The 23,003-nt window shown below is 40.1% G+C and overlaps 1 protein-coding gene across 1 annotated transcript in view; it reads left to right on the plus strand.

Moving 5' to 3' along the window:
- The first annotated feature begins 19,582 nt into the window (after positions 1-19,582).
- ARHGAP42 (Rho GTPase activating protein 42) overlaps positions 19,583-23,003 on the plus strand; it is a 166,374-nt gene continuing 162,953 nt past the window's right edge. The window contains exon 1 of the mRNA XM_059816233.1: positions 19,583-19,736. Coding sequence (XP_059672216.1) covers positions 19,583-19,736 — 154 coding nt within the window. The remainder of the gene's footprint in view (positions 19,737-23,003) is intronic.

The raw sequence follows: 23,003 nt of genomic DNA on the forward strand, positions 1-23,003 counted from the left end.
AGGTTCTAGGCAATGATACATTAGGGAAATAATGGCAATATGCACTGATTTATGTCTTCTATCTGCTGGCAGATCTTGCCAGCTGGAATTGTGCATTGGTGTCTCACATCAGTGAGGCATTTACAGCTGTCCTTTACCCCATGGTTGGTAAAAGAGCAACAGACACCTGCTTTGTTAAACCTGAAGAATATGAGACTGCTTGAGAGGACCTGAGTAATTGCCGTAAAGGCAGGAGTTCAAACCAACGCAGGCAGAGGACTTTATGGAATAAAGCTCTCCTGGGAGGGTGCATGTGTGTGTCTGCCTGTGATTGTCTTGATGGGAAGAGAAGTTCTTCTAATTTGAGAAGGCAACAAACAACAGGTGACTGGACTACCGTTAAGATTTTTGGATATAACTAAAGTTTTTGAGGAAGGCAGGCTAAAGGTAGAAGAATAGAGGGATTTCAAAATTCATAGGCAGGCTAATGGGCCTACATGGCATTTTGCTGGTTCTTAATTTTCAAACAACTTCAGGAGGGACACTAGGAACCATCAATCTCCAAGAATAAAATTAGTCAAAGACAATTTCCAGAGGGATAAAAAAGGAGGTATAAAGAGTGCAAGGCCTCTCATGGACACAACTTTAACTGCAGCTTCAACGGACTTCTGTCTTGAAATGGCAGCAACTGTTTGAAGTGGGATGCCTAATGCACTCTAGGCAATGCGTAGGGCATGTATAGGTTTTTGAAAGCCATTCACAGCAATCAGTATGCTGCGTATAGCAGTGACTAAGCTAGGGATGGATACAAGAGTTTGATCAAAGATCCATTTTCTCATTGCTTTTCCTCCAGCATCTTACCATAGAGAGGGAGAAGGACTGAGACTTGAGAATAAAGCAAGCAGGCACTTTTTGTCACTGCTGGAGGCCGGCACCTATCCATCTCCTGAGCCTTCAACCACCACACAGGCATCAGCAGGATCGTAATTCTCCTTTCAAGGTATGGGGCCGGAGAGGTGCTGAGGTCACAGAGTCCTGCCAAATCACCAGATGCATTTCAGGATGCAATTGAGTTGTTAATATTGTTGGTGTAAATACTTTAATACAAGCATGTACCAGTTCTGCCAGCAGACATCTGCCTTCCTTGGCAATTTGGATCCTCACAAGTGCCTAGTCCGGGATAGAGATTCTATCAAAACTTGGGTGTACAGGAATACAGGAACAGGACAGGTTTCTACCCACAAAGCATGTCATCAGGGAAATCAGACCATCACTTCCTGCTAGAAAGCCAGCACAGTCTCCAGCTGGATGATAGCACTTCCTTCACCTACATCTGGATGGAAAAGATCAAGCTAATCCCATTTAGAGCACATCTGCATTTTGTTCCAAATGTCTTATAGCTCACTCCTCTAACAACACGCCAGCCTTCTTCACAGACTACCTACTGGTGGCTGTGGTCCTCTTGGCAGTCAGGGTCAGCCTCCTGGCTTTGTAATTGCAGACTGTTGGAGGACTTGGGCTTCATAGCAGCCTTCAGAGTGCTTTGGTGTGAGAGGGAAGGTGTGTCTTCCTGTCAGCTCAAAGGTCAGGGTATGTAAGGAAAGTGAACACCAGGCTCTTGCTATGACTACATGCAAGAAGGAGGGGAAGCAGCTGCTCAGGGAATGTGGCAAGAATAACTGGAGCTGGAGATCTTAGATTCAGCAAGGCACATGGCTGCCCAACTCTGCAGGGGGTGTTGGTAGATGTCAGATGAACTCTGGACCTTGAAGGGCTGTCAGGGCATTTTCGTACAGTTGTGCATCCAAATCCTTTGGGAGCTGGACTGGAGAAGATACTTAATTTCTATGTAAAATGTATCAAATTTAACAAAACACAATTCAAGGGAGAAAACTTAAAATCGCCAAATAACTTTGTGTCCCCTAAAAGGGTACATTCAGATGAATCAATGAGATCCTACTTCTCAGGAACGAATAATAAAGGTTTCTTACCATGTGGCTCATAATTCTAACACTTTCAGCAGAGAATGTAGTTCCCATCTACTTCAAGAGGAAACCGTCTTATTTTGATCCACCAACATTTCCCTCTACCATGCTGAAGAGGCAGAGGAACAAAGCAAATGAGGAATCTCCATTCCTTGCTTGTTGTGGGGAAATAAATACATAAGCTAGAAATAAAAACTGGAAAGTCTGAAGACATTACAGTAATAGAGGCCATAAAAAACAAGCTAAAAAGTGTTGTATTTCTTAAGTGAGTCAGACTTGTTGGCACCCTCCCATGTAAGTGGTGGGACCCAAGACTGTTTACCTCATAAGATAGCAAGAAGGTAAGACTGAGTAAGAGATGATTAAGAAGCCCAACATGAGATGGCAGCAAGGGACAGTCAAAAGCAGTCAGTCTCAGTGCAACAAAAATACAAGGCAGATAGCCCATGCAGACACTGAGTACACAGAGGTTCAAGGTCTGAGAGTGTCATCAAACTGGCAGTGGTGCTTCAGGTCTGTACAGATACACAGAACTCTAGTCGGACCTTTTTTTTCCCGTGTGTAGGAATACTTCTTTATATTAAACATAGCATTGGGATACCAAAGAAAACAGAAAATGTTATGCATGTAAACCAAAAGCAGCAAAATCATGCCAGCACAGCAGCAATTTTGTATACAATTACTGCAGCATATTACAGGTTTGGTAGCTGAATCAGCAGAGCTTTCAGAATGGAAACCCATGAAATGTAAATCTGCGTAAAGCTTATCTGCTATCCCACATCGCTTATTTCCTAGAGCTACGAAAATCTGTTAGTGAAGACATCTGAAAGACATGTTGTTAGACATAGGGTTTTGTTTTATGGTGTGCTTTAATTTTATGGTTCTAACTTTTTGGTTTTCCATGGTAAAGATCACAAGAGCAGTGCACTACAAAAACTTCTTTATTGTGGTGGCTCCTTTTTCCTGAACCATCTGATATTTTTCAAAAGAAGGGAAAAAAATATATTTTTCTGGTAGCTGGTGTACACCTCCATGGAAAAAATCACATTGTTTGTTAACATCCCAAGAAGGTGTGACATTTGCTATATTAATGTATCTCTTGTTGTAGGTAATATTACAAAAACATTTACAAATGTCCATAAAAAACCTATAAATACTGTAATTTCTTGTTATAAAGACCAGAGAATACTTACCAGTAGACAGAGAAAAACTTTCTCCTCAATGTAAACTATTACTTGTTCATAAACTTTCTCTGAATAAGCCAGAGAATATATGTTCAAATTAATTAACATGAAATTACCATTTTTTAATATAAAACAAAAAATTAATCAATCAGAAACTGGAAATTCCAGCCTGAAATAAATTAAAAAAAACAAACAGTAAAACACCAAATAAACAACAAAAAAACCAAACCTGAATTTAGCTATAGGTATAGCTAAGCAGCTTCAGATGTTATGGTTTTGCATTCATACCAAAAGAAATAACATATCATTGCAGCTGATATATATAAGGCTCAAACGAACAAGGTTCCTTAATACAGCAGTAGAAGCAGTAATGTTCCTAGTTTATCTTGCCCAAGGGTCATCTTTTATATTTCCTTGAGTCAAAAAATGATGATTTTCTTTCCAATTAGTGTGAACTGCTGTCTGTATTCACCTGCTACGTTTTTCTGCTGGTGATCACTGGTTTGATACGTGCTGGCCGAGCTGATTCACTTTCATAACAAACTATCTCATTTAATTTAAGGAAGTGAGAAAACGCCAACAACTGTAAGAAAGGGATTACCTGAAACACTGAATCTATTTTAACAGAATTATTTCCCCGCCCTGAATTCCACAAATAACTGTCAAAATAGCAATGGCACTAAAACTAGTTTCAGGGACAGCGATTCTTTATAGTTCTGCCTGATTGTTATGGCAAAAGAAGCAGCAAACTCCCCAGAGTTCTAAAAATCACATGGTTCTTCAAGAGCAGCCTACAGTTTTTACTAAAGCTTTTTTTTTTACATAACAGAAGCCAAAACCAGCTTGACTTCACTTTTACATGTAATTTATCCTTTTTTCAACACAGTATATATTTGTCATCTTTCCATGTTTTTTTAAAAACAACAAAAAGCAATATAGTATCTGACCTAAATCACATGGATTTAGGATACATTAAATGAATTACAAACATTAAAACCATAAAGACATTTTAAGTAAGCTTTTCTAAAACTGCCTGAAAAATTAGGGCAAACGATTGTGTGTGTTGTCACTACAATGAAAGGAGAGCTCACTACCTTAGCTTAACTTCCAGAAATTGCAAGTAGCAGGATAAAAATTGAGGTACCTATATATGCCGTTTTAGGAAACCTAATCTAAAAGCTTAGATGCTCCTTAATGCAAAAAGCACCTACATTTTACCAGTGAAGTTCCCCATGGTCCTAAACTAGAAGACTCCCAACCCAGTATTTTGATGTACAAGTCCTATAATGCAGTCTTCAAACTCTTGCCTAAATTAGTGCTCAAGTTTCTTTCAGTAAAATTTTCTGCGGATCTTTGGTTTGGTTTCTGCACATACGCAGACTATCAACTCGCATGGCAAAGCAGGCCTATAGTTGCTTCTGTGCTAACCCTTATGGAAATAATCAATCACATGTTTTTTAACAACACAGATCAATGGTTCAGCTAAGCTAACGCATTAGAGTAGTCCAGCTTTATTTCATTTCCCCCGACGTCCTGGCACTGGTGACATTTTTGTAGGGTTACTTCTGTGCTAGTGTGTTTTCCCTGATCCCCCGGGGTCAGACGAAGGCAAGGGCAAAGGAAAGGGCAGAATCATGCAGCTGTGGGCAGGGAAGAGCAGTGAACTGCCCCTTTCCGTGGAGCTAGCTGCAGTTCAGCTTATATGCCACATTAACTATACTTGTGTATTGCACTGTAGACTTGACAGACCAAATCAAGTGCTGCACCAACACAGTAAAACTAGTCCTTTCATAAAAGAAAAGAAGATTACTTTTTTTTTTTTTTTTTTGCATTTCTTAGGCAATGTCAGTTCAAACTGACAGAGTAATTTCTGAAAAGTAAGGGTACACAACCCTTCTGAGCCCTCCTCAACTGAAAAGAGTTTTAAAGCTTTAACCCTCTTTCTCTTCAGGAGCACTCCCTAACACAGCTCTCCCATCTTCCTGCAGCTGTGTTACGACCCCACAGCACACATGCACAGCTCCAGACATCCTGCACAAGGGGGTTTGATTTTGACCTGCGCTCCATTGTGTTCTGTACATTGCTTTCAGGGTCACTGCAGCATTTTTATTCTTGTATTTAACATGTGATGCATGAAGCATCTTGAAAAGCAGTCTGTAAACTTCATATAGGATGAACACTTTAATTGCTCAGTTGCTCGCTTTACCCCAGCAAAGTCCGAGGTTTTTTCTTCAGTATGAAAGCTTTAGAAAAGTGGACATTTGTGTCCATTTACTCTTCAGAATTTTTATAGAAAATGCTAACCAGAACACAAGAAGGCATTTTTGAATTTTAAATGTTAGTTGCAGTTTGAATGAGCACAAAATTTATCCTTCATGGGATGAACACTAATTCCAGGAGAATTAGTTGTTTTGTAAATATACAATAAAGCAGATGAGTTAGAGCCAAGGTTGTTGTTTGCTTGTATTGTTGTAGCGCTACAACCGTTCTCTTGTAATAAGCATCCTATGCACATTCACAACAAGGAGACAATCCTTGACTAAAACAGTTTATAGCTAACGTTAAATTGGAGAAGTGAGAAAAAAGAGATTATAGGCAAGTGACATAAACAGATATGGAAACAGAAGTCTATGTTGTTCAGTCTGCCTAAGAAGAGTTGAAGACCTCCTCCAAAGTAAAAGCAGATACCATCATTCCAAATATTTTAGATGTGAATTAATCCACTGTTAAGGCACAAATCCACATGGAAAAAAATATCTACCAAAGCTAAAGATCCAGTTGTGAAATGAAATTAATAGTAAAGGGGGCAGTGAGACACAAAGAAGTGGGATAAGATGAGAAAGGTAATAGCTAGAAAGCAAGAGATCTGCAGGTGTGTGAAGATACTGCCAATTCAGCACTCTGCTCCCCCACATTTAAGGCCTCCAGTCCAGAAAGTGAATCCTAACAGAACCTATGACATGATAGAGATCACACCTCAGGCGAAGATGTTTAATGAAAACAGCTGTTTGTGGGAGGGGAGGAAAAATTTCCAACATGAAGTAACTTACCTTTAATGAGTTTCCTGTTAAATAGGTAGATGATGTGACCTACTTCTGTCTACAAAGTTCCCAATCACCATTTTCTGTTCCACATCACATAGCGCCAGAGATCAAGTCCAGGGCATCTCCTTACCCTGACAGGCCTTCTCTTTGGACTAAGTGAGGAAGACAGCCTATTGGCAGAAGCACTGCAGATTGGCACATTTTCCCTTGATTTTTGGATGAGAAATAGTGTTTCTTTGGCATATGTCCATCGCTGGTTCTGTTTGGACTCTGTCCTGTCTCTCTGCCTCAGCAATCTGAAGCCATAAGGCTACCCTTTCTTTTGAGAAGACCTAAATTATGTGGTTGGAAGATTCTGCTATTGCATGGAGAATGTTGTTTCATCATGGGCATTACTGTTTCACGCAGACCTCAAACTGGTTTTCCACGTTTCTGTTATCACAATACTGTATGATTATAATTCTTTTTGTTTTTTGCTTTATGCAATCATGTTTTTCATAAAATAGAACCTGTTCTCCATTAAAAGGGAATTACACCAGTTTATTTAAGCAGATGAGTGAGAATTGTACAATTTATGCTTAATACTAATCTCTTAACACAGAATCATGTTCACACAATCCCTAACTTTACTGAACTGCCCATCAGAACAAGAGAAAATCATGCTTGAGAAGCTGTAGCTCTAAATCTGAACTCAAAAGACATGAGTAGCTCCATTCTCTGTCGCAGGCTTCCAGTAAGACTTTGAACAAGTCACTTGCCTCAGCTCTCTTTCAAAATGCTACCTTACTTTCTCACAGCACTGATAAGGCAAAGCTGTGTCTGCGTAGGCTGACTACCTACTACAGTCACTCTGCTTTTTTCTAATATCCTGCATGACAGATATTATCAAAGCACAGCAGTCCAGCTTTCAAAATAGAGCCTCTAAAGCTGTACAATCCTCATAAAAGACATCTGAACTTATTACACAGTAGCTACTAAGAGATTTCCAGACATAAGCCTAGGATAAAAGAGCCAGTAAAAATATTTGTGCTGCATAAGTCAAAGACACACTGGTAATTACACTACAAGCTTGCAAGTGTACAGAATAAAAAATTACATTATTAAAACTATTAAAAACTTTACTGCTAGATACATGCATAATAGGGAAGAGTTCAGTTACATATGTGATTGTAGCTTTATAATTTCCCGGCCTCTTGAATGCATAGATAATGGTAATGCTTCAAAATGTTTTCAAGAAAAGACAGATGTAATTTGCTATTGTGAAACCCCCTGGCTGCATGAAATCCTACCACTCTTCTCATGAACCGTGAACACAACTCAAAGCTTAGCAGGATTTCTTCCAAATCAGGGTTCCCACTTCTTTGCATCAGATTGAGATGCAGAAATTGAGTGATAAAAACTGAACAGCGTTTTTCTTCAAGCACACTGAATGAGACCTCTTTTGAAGTTGCAAGGATGTGGGAAGAGGAAACATACTGGTTTGTTCCAGATACATAAGGTTAAACACTCACTTTGAGAAATCAGTGAAAACCTCTCTCTGCCAGAGCAACCAACTGCCCTAACAGAGTTTCAAGCCACAGAAAATTCTTCGTCTGCAGCAACTTAAGTACTTGGATGGAAGAGTTTAGGTTATTTTCTCAACAGAAACTTAAAGGAAAGAACCACTGAAAAAAACCTTAATACGTGGGGAAAATACACTTGTTATTCCAGTAACGCAGTGACTTCAGCTCGAAATGCCAAACTAAGTCATCTTTGGACAAAGACAGGTTACTCAATGGGTATCTGGGGTTAGAATGACAAGATCAAAGTAACAGATGTTTAACAAAGCTAAAATGATTAGATTCAAAGCCCACTGAAAACAGTCAGAACTTCCCTTGCTTTCAATAGGCCTTCAATTAGGCCTAATTAAGCTTAACCTTTGAAAAGATGGCTAAGAACTCATAGCCTTGCAACACAAATGTTAGGATTTCCATTATGTTTTCAGCTCTTAGTGAAGGTGATAAATTCTCCACGGCTAGGAGCTATCAGTAGGAGAGAAAATGGGACAAGTCAGAGAGATGATGTAATCTAGAGATATCACACCCTGAAAAAAAGGACCTAGGCGGAACCTTGACAGATTTTCTACTTTACACACAATTGACATTACTTAGGGACAAGGATGGACTAGACAATTTTCTATGAAGAAATGCAAGTGGTCTACTATTTATAGCTTTGAAGAATAGGTGAGACTGTTTCAACATTTAAATATCCTTATCACTAGCCATTTTTTCTAGCCTAACCTGAATCTCTCATGCTGCAATTTAAACCAATTACATTTTGTCTAGCTAAACTGAACATGTAAAACAGATACTTCCCTCCTCCTTCAAGTAGTCCTGTATCACCCCTTAGTATTCTCTCTGTATACAACAAACACTACCCTCCTTCAACATTTCCTCATTTCCTAGGTCTCTGATCATAACCACTGCTCCCTGCTTATCCCTCTCCACCTAGTCCACATCCTTCTTGAAGCACCATACCTAAGAAGAGGACAAAGTAGTCCAGCACAGAGCGTCTTTTTATAATGGAGCTGCTACAAAATGTGCCTTTTTGCAACGATATAACATTGTTAATTCAAGTTCAGCTGTGAATCTGCTATAACCTCAAGATTTATGTAAAACTTCTATTTAAACAGTTGCTCCTTATCCTGTATTTGCACATAAGTGTAGAATATTGCACTTCTATTTACCGAATAAATAACTTTTTCCAGTCTTTTTTTTCCCCAGGCCACTTCCCCATTGGAACTACAGACCACTTCTCAGTACACCCACAGAGCCTTGCACCTTAGTGTCACCTATAAATTTAGTAGAAATATTTTTTGCTTAAAAGGGAACTAAAAAAGTGGATTATTTTTGTAAACTGGATAATAAATTTGTTAAGTTCTTTGAATATCAAGGACAAATTCTATTTTACAGAATAGTCTTTTTCTTCATAGCAGTATTTCTTTTAGATATGGTTCTGACTACTAGGAAAGAATTAAGCATTATTTTTAGGGGGTGATCATTAAAGGACAAATTGTATTATTCTAATGAAACAAAGATTGCAAAAGTAGTTGAATAGGGCAAGAGCCTTCAGAAGAGCAGATTTTAGCAAACAGGGAGATGGTAAGTAAAGTCATTTTCTGAAAGTATTTGAAGAACAAAGGAGTACAAGTAGGATTACTGAAAGATTATTTTGTAAACCAAACTATTCCACAGCAAAAGACAGATAGTTGGGGTAGCAGAGACCATCGTGGCTGCATTGAGAGCTCTTCAGTAACTTGAAGCAGTGACAAATGAATCATACAAAAACTGAAAGCCAGGATGAACATAAGAGACCAAGGACATAACAATAAAAGCTAAGATGTGAGGGGATGTAATGTGGCATAAAGTATGGTCATGTGTTATATGAAAAAGTTTTAGAAGTAAGAAGTAACAGGAAGACAAATGGAACAGTGATAACATTACTGAGAAATAACATTATTGAGAAACAAAAGATGCCGAGAAAGTGAAAATACCTAGAAGATGGCATACTAAACCACTGGCATGGATTTGTCAAGCATGGAAGATATTCAGCCTGTTTAGTTTCCTCTTTCGACAGAATAAATGGCCTAGTAAATAACAAGCTGCAATAAACTTTGACATTAGCATAAGTTTCAAATGTTGCCCCCCACTGGCATCCTAAAGCATAAGGCTAATGAGTCTTAGCATCAGAAGGGTATACAAGCAGTTCGAAAAACTCGCTTTCAAACAAGTAGTTTTCAGAAGCTCCCTGTCATGCTGGGAGAACATTGCACAACTCCCAAAGAGATCTTTCCAGTTTCCATTTTTCATTTATCGAAACGAGTCATGATGAAATAGAAAATACTGTTGGTGAAAGGATCACAATTTAAGATTATTTTGACAAATCAGTAAGATAACTAGGTTCATCTTACTGGATTTGGACCAAACAGAAGAACAAAATAATATGCAATTGTGAGGAAAAAAATACAGAATGAGAAACATTCAGCTAGATGGTGGGGACAGAAATAGGCTAGCATTACAATGGTTTATACAGTGATGTCCTTCCAAAGAGCCATCTCCTTCTAGGATGCAATAATGGGAATGATAACTAATCCTACAAATTCAGCTTCGGTGAGTCCTCACAGGAAATTCTGTGTCCGGTTTAGGAAGCACACATCTAGCAAGAAACTAGAGAGAATTCTGATTTAAAAAAAAAAAAAAAAAAGAGCAAGAGTTTTTAAAAAGAGGAAGAGTTTTTGAAAAAAGAACAAAAGGCAGTGAGTTTGGTCCAGAAAGGAAGATGGAGGAGACATGGTAAAAATGTCAGAAAAAGAACTACAATCAATTGTTCTTCATGTCCAAAGAAGACGAAAAAGAAGAAATACTATTGTCAGCAAAGATTAAGGTTGGAGAAACTTTTCAGCAGGGTGGTGAAACACCAAAAGACACTACCTGAAGAAACTAAGAAAATATCCTTATTGAGAACATTAATAGGCAGCTGAGTTCTTTCTCAGGGATGTTTTAGATACACTTCATTGAGCCTTAGAGAGCAAATTGATACTGCATGCTCCCTTTGATCCTCTCTAGCCTTAAATTTCTGTATTTTCTGCGAAAACGTACTGCATTAAAAATGTGGGGAAGTGGAGGAAGGGAGAGTCATTACAATAGACAAATTATACAATATTCCTTTTCCAGTACTAGGAGGAGAAAACAACAAAATACATAATCTTTATCAACGTCTAATTTAATTTTAGAATTCCAGATTAAGACCATCTGCTTCCTAAGGTAGCTGTCTTCACCCAGTATATTTTGCATAATTACAATGCTAGACAAGGACCACATGCAAGCAACTCTACATTGAATAGCAAAATAGACTAGCAGCAACTTCAATCACAACTTAATTCCCCATGGCTCTGAGCAACATCAGACAGTTTTGTAGGCCATGTGTAACATAGGTTGAGGACAGATTTAAAGAGGTATCTTCTCTCCTTCTTCTCCCAAATATGGGTTTATCATGGAGTAATGCTCCATTTTATGTTACTGATATGAAAAATGAAATCTGGATTGTTTTACATCATAGCAAACTTAATTTCAATGCTTCCACACTATTTTCCTTTCTGCATCTTTATCGGTTACATGAAGAATTACCCAGGTTAGCTATAATAGCCCAATTTAATTGTTTTTTTAGATGTGTGATTTGTTTATTTTTAAATATGTTTGTAATATATTTGACATGACTATTAATACATTTCTGGTTATACACTTTATGAAACTGCTACTAAGAAAAAGCAGTTCCAATAAAAAATGTGTAGTTTTTTTAAAAGAAATGCAAAACCAACAGGACTTCAACTCAAACAAAACAAGTTACCCTGTAGATTATAGTACAAGGAAACATAGCTATTCCACTATCTACAGGAGGGCTACCCTGTTGTTCCCTTAAAGTAATGAAAACATTATGAATTAAACAAAAAATGAAACACTGATGAGAAGAGAACAGAGTTCACAGAAAGTGCACATTTCCCTTGTTCACATGAAGATCTATTGTGCATTCATAGATGGAGCCATGAAAAATAAGACTTCACTTACTATTTGATTTCATTTTATACTCAAACAAGAAGCACTTTCCTACTTTTTGGCAGTAAACACTTCAGTATCTTGGAAATTATAATGTAACTTACACATTTCAGGGGACGAAGGGAAAAACCCATGTCATAGCAGTTATCAATTATACAGTAAATGGAAAAAATGCTAAAAACAGAGTTCCCATATAAAGAAAGAATAAGTTTAGCTAAAATAGTCTTGGGGAGTTTAATGTTGCATTATATATCTTTTATGCATTTTGAGATTTACTGAAATAGTTATCTCTGATTTATTCTAGTATGATCATTTTGCTGTAAAACCTCAAGGGGACACTGCTATTCTACAGTAGGTATTTTAGTAAACTTACAAGTGTAGATAAGTTTATGGACATAACTTGCTTCTGGCCCATTAATCTGTCTCAGTTTCCCTACCTGTAAGAAAAAAAATATATTTCACTGCATGTATTTTGTTCTGAACCTGACCCTAGACACCCAGAGTCATAGCCTGTGTCTTTCACCCTAGGACTGCTACCCAATGGTTTTCACACAAATTGCTTGACTAGTTTTTAGAGAACAATGGGACTAGAACACATCCGTGTAGGCTTTAATCACTAGGCACAGAAATTATTCTGCCCTTATATGCCATAAAGAATACCTTTTGACTGGATTCAAGCAGAACTCATAAATTCAAAGCTACTTAGCCCTACTAAGACTTAGGCACTTCCGCACATGCGCAAAAGCAGACCTTTAGGTAACACAGAGTGTTAGAAAGGCATTTAGGTAAACAAATTATTGATTTAGTTTCTGGTTTATCTACCTCCATAAACAGATATTTAGATCAATGAAAAAATACTTAAAGATTTACTTCAAAATGGCATTTGTTACGTATTTTCTCAATCTTGAATTGCATTACTTTCTAAGTGAACTTTTATGCAATTAAAGTTAGTTTTCAGGGGAGACATTGCTTTTGGTAAAACGGTAGTTCATGTGTCATCCAATATTACTATCACAGTGTTTAACTTGGCCAAGTCCAGATTTATCTTTCAGAACTGAATCCAGTCTTTTACTTGGCAAAATGCTTTCACTGCTTTATGACTGCCAAGAGGCTTGCAAGACTTGCCCTTTGGATGGGCATTTCAGCTCTGTTCTGTCTGCATAGGGAAGTTTTAGTAATGGGCCTACCCTACATGTTACATGTGCCTACTATCAAGAGTTGTTAGTGGAGACAGCTAGTTTCTCACACTTGCTCTGCTAGGGTGGACCTAGCAGATCTCAACACTCCCAGAAAAACTAGATGACACTGCCTCATAAAAAGAGTTCCTGATCTTCTTTTTCCAGTTATCCGCTGAGCCAATCTAAATGCAAATTACACGCTAGAGAGTACTGAATGCTGAGGACTTAAATCTTCCAGTGAATGACAACTAATGTGATACATCCAGGAGCTCTTGGCCCCAGTGACTTGTGTCATATGTTACTGACAGACATAGCAAAGACAAACTAGTCTCTTTTTCCACTGAGTTAAACTGTCTGCAGGTTACAATTACTACTTCAAATTTACAAATAGTGAGGTATGAAGATTAGTCAGATTTCCTTTAAAGATCTTATGTACCTGCAAATCATACTATGAAATTACTAGCTGGAGAAAATTATGCCATCTCACTGCCCTGTATTCGTAGATCTGGTTCTGCTCCTGAAAACCAAGAAGCATAGCAAAGACTTTATGTGTGATTCTCTACCAGTTGCCATCTCCTTATGTCTGTTACCACTACATAGTATGGCCGCAAATGCTATCTAGTGTCCATACAGTGGAGGGTCATAAGATAAAGAAGACAGTAGAGATGTCTGTCCACTTTCCCTCTCTTGCTAAGCTTTCTGTGGCATCCCTTCTACCATGATCTTCCAAAGTGACTGCGCTTCCTTCAGGAATCTTCTGTTATTCCTGTCTCTCAATGTCTATACAGTCAGCAGTAACCAGAGAAATCCACGTTGACCCAAACATTGTGTAAAGGTGTTAGCTGAATATACCCTGCCTTTTAGCTCATCTAGCACCACATAATCACCCACTTCTTATCTGATGCCAACTTGCAGCCAGGTGACTAAGGGCAGGACCAAAACCTGCTTATATCTGCCTATAATCTGTTTCTTCTTTCATGTTCAAAGTGATACAAGTAACAAGGCTGGTAAGGAGGGCATCCACTTATGGAAACAAATTCTGGATGTGAAAGAATAATTTTGGATACGGATGTTAAAACTGAGTTCCTTGCTTTTCACCTGGATGATGATTTTTACAATCCCATTGCTCGCTTACTTATATTGAATAAACTACAGTAAATAAAGTATCTAAGTTACTTACAGGATAATACAGACAAGAAGCTACAACAGAATCCCAGCAAAGAATACATGAATCAAATTTCAGTCAAGATGTTACATCTACTGCCTCTCAGATGCTTTGCTTCCAGAGTGAAAACTAAAGCATGGGGATACTTCTCTATAGTATGCAGAAACAGAGAGTGATACAAAGACTTTTCATGCTGAGTGGAGCTCCCTAAAGCTGTCAAGAAGAAATGTGAGGCAAGCCGTGTGAAGTTTCACCCTTCTAGAGATAGACACTGTGAATCAAGACTGAAGGAACCTAACATCTAGCTTTCCCACTTTGCAGGCAAGTGCTTTAGCTACTAAGATATACAAATGAAACTGGAAGTGCTCATTACCTTGCTGTGATTTTTAAGCTGCCACATCTACTGCTTCATGTGGAATGCTGAGTAGCCTTCATCTGCTCAGTCACTTGTACCGTATCAATACCATCTGGGATGTGGGAGCTGCTTGTCTAAGTGTCTGTAACTCACATGGTTTTAGGCGCCTGCTTCTTCAGGTAAATACTATTTTGAGCACACCGGAAGGAAGAACCACAGCCAGTTAGGGAATACTTCAGATTCAAAAGAGAAGTACCCAGGAGGCTTAAGCAAACAGAGCGTAAGGCATACTAAACATGATTTTTAATTTCAGCTTTGAACTTTGCTGTTTGAAGCTTCTCCAAACCACTTGGGGCTAGCTCATGTATTAAAAAGACTACATTTTTTTCAAGAAATATTATTGATGTGTAATTATTGATTACAACCCGAAACACGGATAGGAATGCGCATGTGAGTAGACCTTTGTGCACAGAGACCAGTATCTCAGGATAACATGATCTGTACATACTAAATTACATGGTTTGGCTTCTAAACTATGATTTTGGCTAGCTACTCTCCTCCTCTGACAATGTTAACTTGCAGTAAAAAAACCCAAAACAACCATGCAAACAGAACCCATTGGCAGTTATATCATTTAACAATCAGTTAACAACACAGAGATTGTATTCCAGACAGAGACAGTAGTATCACTTTCAGTTTATACATACAAGGAATTATGAAACTTAGACTTACTTCCCTGGTTCATTTTTATTTATTTTCTTTTTTTTTTTAATTTATCACTGCTGGCCAATATAAACTTAGCATCTAGAATCTTAATTTAATAAGGAGAAACTGAAAACTTTTAATAGCATTTATCCTAGCAAGTTACTGGGAATCTTGACAATTCCCAGGCAGAAACCAATGAGAAATTTAGATAAAACAAGATCTTTAGAGAAGCTAAAGTGAATTCAAATACTCTGTGAATAATTGCTTGCTGGGGTTTTCTATACTATTAATATTTTCTGTGCTATATAGGTACAGAGCTAATCTTGTACCCTTGAGCAGTTCAAGTGGACTTATAAACATCAGTGTCCTTGCATTCTTTTGCCTATAATCCCACACTTTCCCAAGGGAAAGCAGCAGTTTTCAGAAGACAGAGAAATGCCACACAGTGCTATAAGTAATTCTCCAATAATTGTGTACATTGAGGCAGAAGAAATAACAAGGAAGTTGGCAGTCTCTATTTTCAAATATTCTCCTCTAGGTAAGAGACACTCATGGTCCTTATCAGCATTAACTGCTAAATTGACAGCATCTAACAGAGCTAGCCAGAGTCATAATGTTGGGGACTGCATGCGTAGCCATTTCCTCAGCTTATGAGCAGAAACATACACTGCAGCAAGCAGTACCGATACACACCTCTCCATTCCTCTTCCCAGGCACCCTAGCTAATAGGATCGTGGTAGGAATATGCCTCAGGCATCCTCTAGAGTCAGAGTAGGGCCATTGATTGGAAATTATAGCTCAGTGTTTACATTTAAGATAGAGGAGAAATCTACAGTAATTAATCTGACCTCACTAACATGTAAGATTTTAGGACAAATTTAGAATACAAACATAGATGTGGATGAAACAGGACAAAGCTCCCAGGGTTCAGAAAAAAACAGTATCTCATTTTTCATTCATCTCTTCACAGCTGGGGATAGCATCAGGCTAACTCATTTACTAGAGCCTTCTACTTAAGAGACTGGTGCTTCTACCTACTTAGGTGTCTAAATGAGTTGTCATTCAGTATAGTTCACCCTCTTCTAGTATACTGTTAGTTTTCAAGAAAGAGGCTTTTTGTACACCTAGGCTTCTCCCCAGTTTCTCCCATCTTCTGAAGTCCTGAAACCTAGTGTTTCTACTAGGGCCCTGTACTAGAATATTCTCAGGGAAAAGAAAAAAAAAAAAAACAACACACAAAAAAAGAGACAAATACGATTATTTCCTGCCTTGTATAAAGCTTGGACCTTTTGCACTTCCCAAATATACCTCCAAATATCTTGTTTTCTTTAGAAAGCAACAAATTAGAGGGTTCCACCTAACTCCAACAAAAACCACATACTAAGATTTATCATCAAGATTTTTTTTGTCAGTTAACCTCTCTGTCGGTGTGCCAAATCACTTATTTACCAGATCCTCCTCCAGATGCAGCCATAAGTGGTCATTAAGCTCACAGGTTAACCATAAACCTTTTCTCTGCCACTGGAAGATAATGTAGGGTTGGGTGTACATCTGATCACATTATCACTTTATAAAACAAAGATCATTCTTAACAAATCTATTTCCTTAAAAATAAAAGCTTTTCTGAGAAAAGGGAATAGCAGTACATGTGAACTAGTAGGATTTTTACACGGTATTTGATACACCGTATGCTAGGAAATTCTCAGTTCAGCTAAGATGTGGATTATTCTGAGAAACATACGGAACCAGTTAAATGGATAATAGTAAGTTACTTGAAGGGAGGATGTCAGGCGGAGGGAAGTTCTTAGTAAATGTTGCTGAGTACACTATTAGTATTCGTCTCATCAATATTTCCATTCATGATCCTGATACCAAAAGCAGCAATGTGGTTATGGAACTTCTGAAGATGAGAACATTATTTAGTAAGAAATGAGTTATCTTGATTACCAGAATAATTGCTCTGAACTAAAATGCTAAGTACATGGTTTTGGGACTAACGAAAATTTCTGCTCTAACTTTGTAATCTGCTGGTTGAAAACAGAGGAAAAATAAGATCTAAGTAACTTACTGAAGCCACAGAAATAATTCGGCCATGAAATAGACAAATACAATCTTCATCAAAGGTGTTTCTACTGCAGTAGGGTAGTCATTAACGTCGCTGAATGAGGTCTTGCTTACAATTTCAGTAAACCATGATCAAGTAAGATGAAATCAAACGTAAAGAGATCTAGACAAGAACTATGAGAATGAGGAAGGAAATTAATATTTTAATGACAGAAAGCTGATTTATTTAACTCTCATATGGAAGGCTTAGAGATGACATTATTGCATTCTAGAACTACATCAAAGAATAAACATGGTAGAAGACAAAGAATCTTTCCAGCTACAGATGATGCTGAAGCAAGAACAAGTGTTCCTAAAATGACTCTATTAATATATTTAGGCTGAAAATTAAGTTTTTAATAATCAGAAAAACTCTATTTGGAACATCCTTCCAGTAGTTCAACTGGATTTTAAATGAGGTTTACTAGTTTACAAGTGAGATTACATGCTACTGCCAGAAAAAGCAAGGAAATAAACTTGTTAACCCAACAGTCCTTTCCAGTCTTATTCTTCCTATTATTAGAAAAAGAATTTGTCTCCGGCAACATGTTGATGAGCAGAGCTTTGCGATCACTGTGAATTAAGAGAGTCTTCAATGGTTCTATTAATATCAACATCGACAGCTAGCTCAGAGATTGTCCTGTGGGCAGGAAGTCTCAGCCAGAAAATTATCTTTACCTTTTCTGCATTTCTGACACTCACAAAAATCTATTATGAAAACAAAAAAGCAAGTTTTGACGAACGGTTAAGAAGTGTGAAGAGCACAAATTGCATGAAGCAACTACAACATGCAACAGCTTTGAGCCTTCCCCCACTTTTGCATTAAACTGTGTAAACATGGAGACTGTGAATGATGTGCAGGAGTGTGTGCGCAGCTAACACAGAAGCATCGCCATCTTCTTGAAAGCTGTTTTTTGGCAAGCGGTGGGCTGTCCTGAAGTATAATTAACTTTATGGCCAGTCTTGGTGATTGTTTCCAACGGAGTTATTGCTGTCTTGAAGGTGTGTTTACAGACAGCTCTCCTCAAACCCAGTACGCACAGTTGTATACATACTTGCATACTGACACGGTTATGTCTGGAAAAACTGCTCCAGATAAACAGATAAGAATCATCCAAAATGCTTCTGTTTACTGAGATGAACCCACTCACATACTTGGAAAAACACAACTTTGGCTGTGCTAACCAGGCTTGCAGTTTCTTGATGCCGCTCTTTAGGATAGATTTTGCTCAGCTGTATCTGCCCTCATAGCAACCAAGTGCCATGGCAGAACATGGATGTTCCTATATTTCTTATTTCCTTGATCTCCACCTCCCTCTCATTTATGCTCTCTCCTCTCACTATCCACCTCCCTTGGAGCACTGCCCTGCCACAGGCCCGCACACGCACACCAGTCAGGCCGACCAGGGCCGTGCTGGGGTGTCATGGAAGATCCCCTGGCACAGCAGGCACTCTGGGCTGGCTGGCTGCTTCAGGTCCAAGTTCCCACTGCTCCTCCAGCTGCGGCAGGAGAAGCCTGGCTGCCAGCTCCCTTCCCCCAGCAAAGGTCGGCTGCTCTCCTCCACACCTGCCTCTGACATAAACCGGCCTCCTCCATGTGCACGGTTTTAAATACTCCTAAGCCTCCCTGCCCCTGAGGTGGATCCTCCTTACCCTTCCCTGGCTTCCTCTGGGCCTCCCAAAGCCGCAGGTAAAGGAGGAGAGGAGCGCCTGCACTCAGAAGGCCGTGCGGGCCCTCCGCGCCTCTTCCCCCCACCCCGAGCCAGGCCAGGCCGAGGCGAGGCCGCAGCGCGCCCGCCCGCACCGCCGCTGGAGGGCAGAGCGCGGAGGGGGCGGTGGCAAATGAGGGGCGGGCACTGGCCGGGGCCGCACTCCCGGTGTGTGAGTATCCCGTGCCGGGAGGAGGGCTTCCTCGGCCGGGCCGGGGGAGGTTCAGAGAGAAGTTAGGGCCGGGGAGAGAGGAAGAGGGAGCGCTGCCGGAAGCGGCGGAGGCGCTGGGAGCCGCGGTGCCCCGCGGGCAGCATGTAGCTGGGTGACAGCGACTGGAGCGCGCCGCCTCCGCCGCCAAGGGCCGTCTGCCTCGCCGCCGGCGCGGCGGGCGCTGAGGAGGCCGGTGCAGCGAGTCGGGAACCTCTCTGGGGAGGCGGAGCGGGGTGGCAGTCGTGCCTCGCCTCTCCTCTCCCCCACTTTCCCCTCTGCCCTCGGCGCTGTCTCTCGGCGCGGCCCTCCCTCAGCCGCCCGCTCCTTCGCCGCTGGCCGTGGGGCTGCGGCCGCCGCCGCCGCTGCTGCTGCCATGGGGCTGCCCACGCTGGAGTTCAGCGACTCCTACTTGGACAGCCCGGATTTCAGGGAGCGCCTGAAGTGTCACGAGATCGAGCTGGAGAGAACGAACAAGTTCATCAAGGAGCTGATTAAGGACGGCAGCCTCCTCATCGGGGCCCTGCGGAGTGAGTCGGGCGGCGGGGCCGGGGCGAGGGGGAGCCGGGGGCGGCGGGCAGGGGAAGGGGCTTCTTTTGTTTGAATGGGCGCCGGGAGCGGGCTCCCCTGCCGGCAGCCGCTGGGAAGCGCCTCGTAAACTTTCTCCCCCGCTCCCTCCCCGCCGCTTCGCCTCGCCTGCGGCCGGGCTGGGTGGGTTTCCCGGGGGAGCGGGGGCGGTGCGGGGCCCTGCCGCGCCCTCCCCGGCGGGGTCATCGGGCAGCGCGGGGGCGCCGCCGCTGCCGGGGGGGAGCGGGCCGGCCGAGGTGGGCCGGCCTGGGGATGGGGGGAAGAGCCCGGCTTCGGGGCTGGGGGCTGAACGTCGCGGTGTAGGTCGCTGTACGGACCGGGTGCGTAGTGCTGCCGGGGGGCCTGGTTCTGCGGCGTCGGCTGTTAATTAGGTATCTTTAGATAACGGAGATGTCCGTAATAAATGGGCAAAGCAAGGCACTGAAATGAATTTATATGGAGAGAGTTTATATTTCCCCCTCTTCCTGTCTTTATGTAGTAGTTTAGCTTTTATGCGTTTTGGAAGATTATGAAAGCAGAGATAAGGATGAACAGTTTCATGCTTTTAAAGGTCTGTGAGTTGAGCACTGACAGCTTCCCGGGGCATGAAAACGGCCCTCACGCTTTGAAGAGTGTAAAGTGAAAACTAGGAATTGCCATGAGCATTACTAGACTCGGCTTGCTCTCCTCTCCTGTAACTCCTTGCCACCTACTTCTTGTCTTTAAGTCATTTTGGAGCTCTCTTACCTGTTGCCCAGAGCTTTCCTTCAGGTAGAGCAGGGAAGTAACTTACAGCTTCTCGTGCTGCAACGTGAGATGTTCAAGGAAAGGAATCTTTTTAATCCTTAAAAATATCTGCCGCGTTGACATGGTGTGCTAGTTTTTTTAGGGTGAGGGTAGCAGTATTGCTCTTTATGTGAACAGGGAACAGGTGTTACTATGAGCTCCTTAGCTCATAAGAAACCGAACTGATGCTAACCCAGAGTCTAAACCCAAAGTTTGTCTCTTTACCTGGGATAGGAGGTCAAATTGTGAAGATTTTGTTTGGCAACAGTAGGACAGAATGTTAACTGTACCTGTTCATGCATTGACTGTATATAGTTTATTTACAGCATTGCATTTATATAAACTGGCTACTGTCTTTTTGAGACTTTTTTCATATGGGTGCATATATTTCTGGACACATCTCTGTTTTAGTGAGTAGCTGGATACAAATCTAGCATCTTATGTGAATTTGTATTAAATTCATGTATCCATGCCCACAGAATGTGAGGTGATAGAATATACAGAAAATGTGTGTGTGTATATATATATAAACTCAATGGTACATTTTTCTTTCCAGAGCAAAAAAGTTTGGGTTTTAGTTGTACTTTAAGTTTTTCTCTTTGCTAAAAAGCTTTCTCCATAAAACAGGAAGTTTGAGCTTGTTTTAAGTAGTACAAATGTAAGTTTAATAAAAACTTACTGTTAGAAACCTGGCCCTGTAAGATGGTGTGCACAAATAGTAATGACAGGTTAGGATACCACATGGGTACTTTTTTGGCCTGGACTAGCACTGGAAATTGATTGCTTTTTGTTCCAGGTCAAATATGAACAAATACAACTTTCTTCTTAAGTTGTCAAAGACAGACTGCTGTAGAAGGAATATAGTTCTTGAGAAGTAATTTAGACCTTGATTCTGAAGCGAGTAATCCCATCATTTTTGTGAAGAATACTTGTGAGTCCTTACTAGAGTTACACCCTATATCTACATGTTTAACAATTCTCTTCCTCTTCAAGGAGAAGCAATATTTTGATCTCAAGTAATGGCTACTTAACTTGCAAGTTCTCCTGATATTTAGAACTTTTTAGTTCAAATGTTACTGTGTTTGACACAATGCTTATTGTATTCTATGTGCAACTTTAAAATGCTGTGTGCTACAGTGTCTTTTAGCCTTAGGAAAATAAGGTCTGGTCTGGTGCAGTAAGAAATATTTCTCCTTTTGTTCATTTCAAATCTCTTAGTTTCGTGATCATGCCTTCCACAGAATACTGCCTTAGTTCCTGGGTTAAGACAACTGGGGAAATGTCTGGATTTTTCTTAATAAAGTAGAAATCCTGGCTTTATACCATACAGACTCTGGTGTAGATGCTGTAAGGACAGTGTACGTGTTATGGCAAGTAGCACTATTGTATGTTTCCTAGAGTAGAGAACTTTTGACTAGTTAAAGCACACTAGCTACTCCTACTCAGCTTTAAAATCAGTGGAGTATAAAATACCTGGTGCAAGGCTTTTTTTTTTTTTTTTTAATTGTCTCTGAAAATCTAATCAAACACTGGAGTAAGTAGTTGATTTCAGTGATGAACTCTTAGGATTTGATCTTTGAATATGTAATAACCTCCAAGCGCCGGAGAACAACAGACATTATTTACCATGTTTTATCTCTTTAGGTTATCTAAGATTTTTCATTTACATATCATTTTGGAGGATCAGTTCTGTTGGAGGAAAAATCCAGACTGTGCTGCAGAGCTTCAGTGGAAATGAGTTTTGGAACATGTCCTTCCTGACCATGTTTAGAGAAGAGACAGTGAAGCTGACTTAAGGCAGTTAGAAAATACTATAATCTTTTAAAGTAACCTAAATGTAAGATATTATATGAAACTACAGTGTGTGCACAGTTTTTCAGGTGGAATTAAACTTCTCTATTACAAAAGTTACGAATTACTAATTTCTGCACAATTCAGTATCTAAGAATTTACTGTAAAAATGCAATGTTTATAAATACCTGATGAGAGATTCCACATAAATTGAAGGTAGACGCTTAACATAGTATGCAAACATTTGCATTTTAATTGTTGGAGTGGTCCCAAGATAAGGTCAGACTTCATTTTAATGTGGTTTTACTATGTTCATTCTGAAGAGTACTGCTTTCCAAAGTAGTATGCAGAGCTGTAATACTGTGCTCCATGAAGCAGCAGTTGACTACTGTGAATGCAGTGAGAGCTGATAATGCTAGGATTGATGTAAAATCCTCAGCAGCCTTTTCCTAAAATTTTTTGCACTGTTTCTTTCTGTTTCTAAATATGTAAGAGACTGCGAGTACCTCAGAAGAGCACAGATTATATGGTCCAGTCTAGTTAGGTGTTAGCATCACATTTGTATGGCCATTTCTGCCTGCTTCAGCCTTGTCCTACAATTAGTATTTGCGATGAGAGACTACATTTTCTTTTTCAAATCAACTGAGGTACTA

Source organism: Gavia stellata, chromosome 1 (assembly GCF_030936135.1).
Source record: "Gavia stellata isolate bGavSte3 chromosome 1, bGavSte3.hap2, whole genome shotgun sequence".
NCBI lineage: Eukaryota > Metazoa > Chordata > Aves > Gaviiformes > Gaviidae > Gavia > Gavia stellata.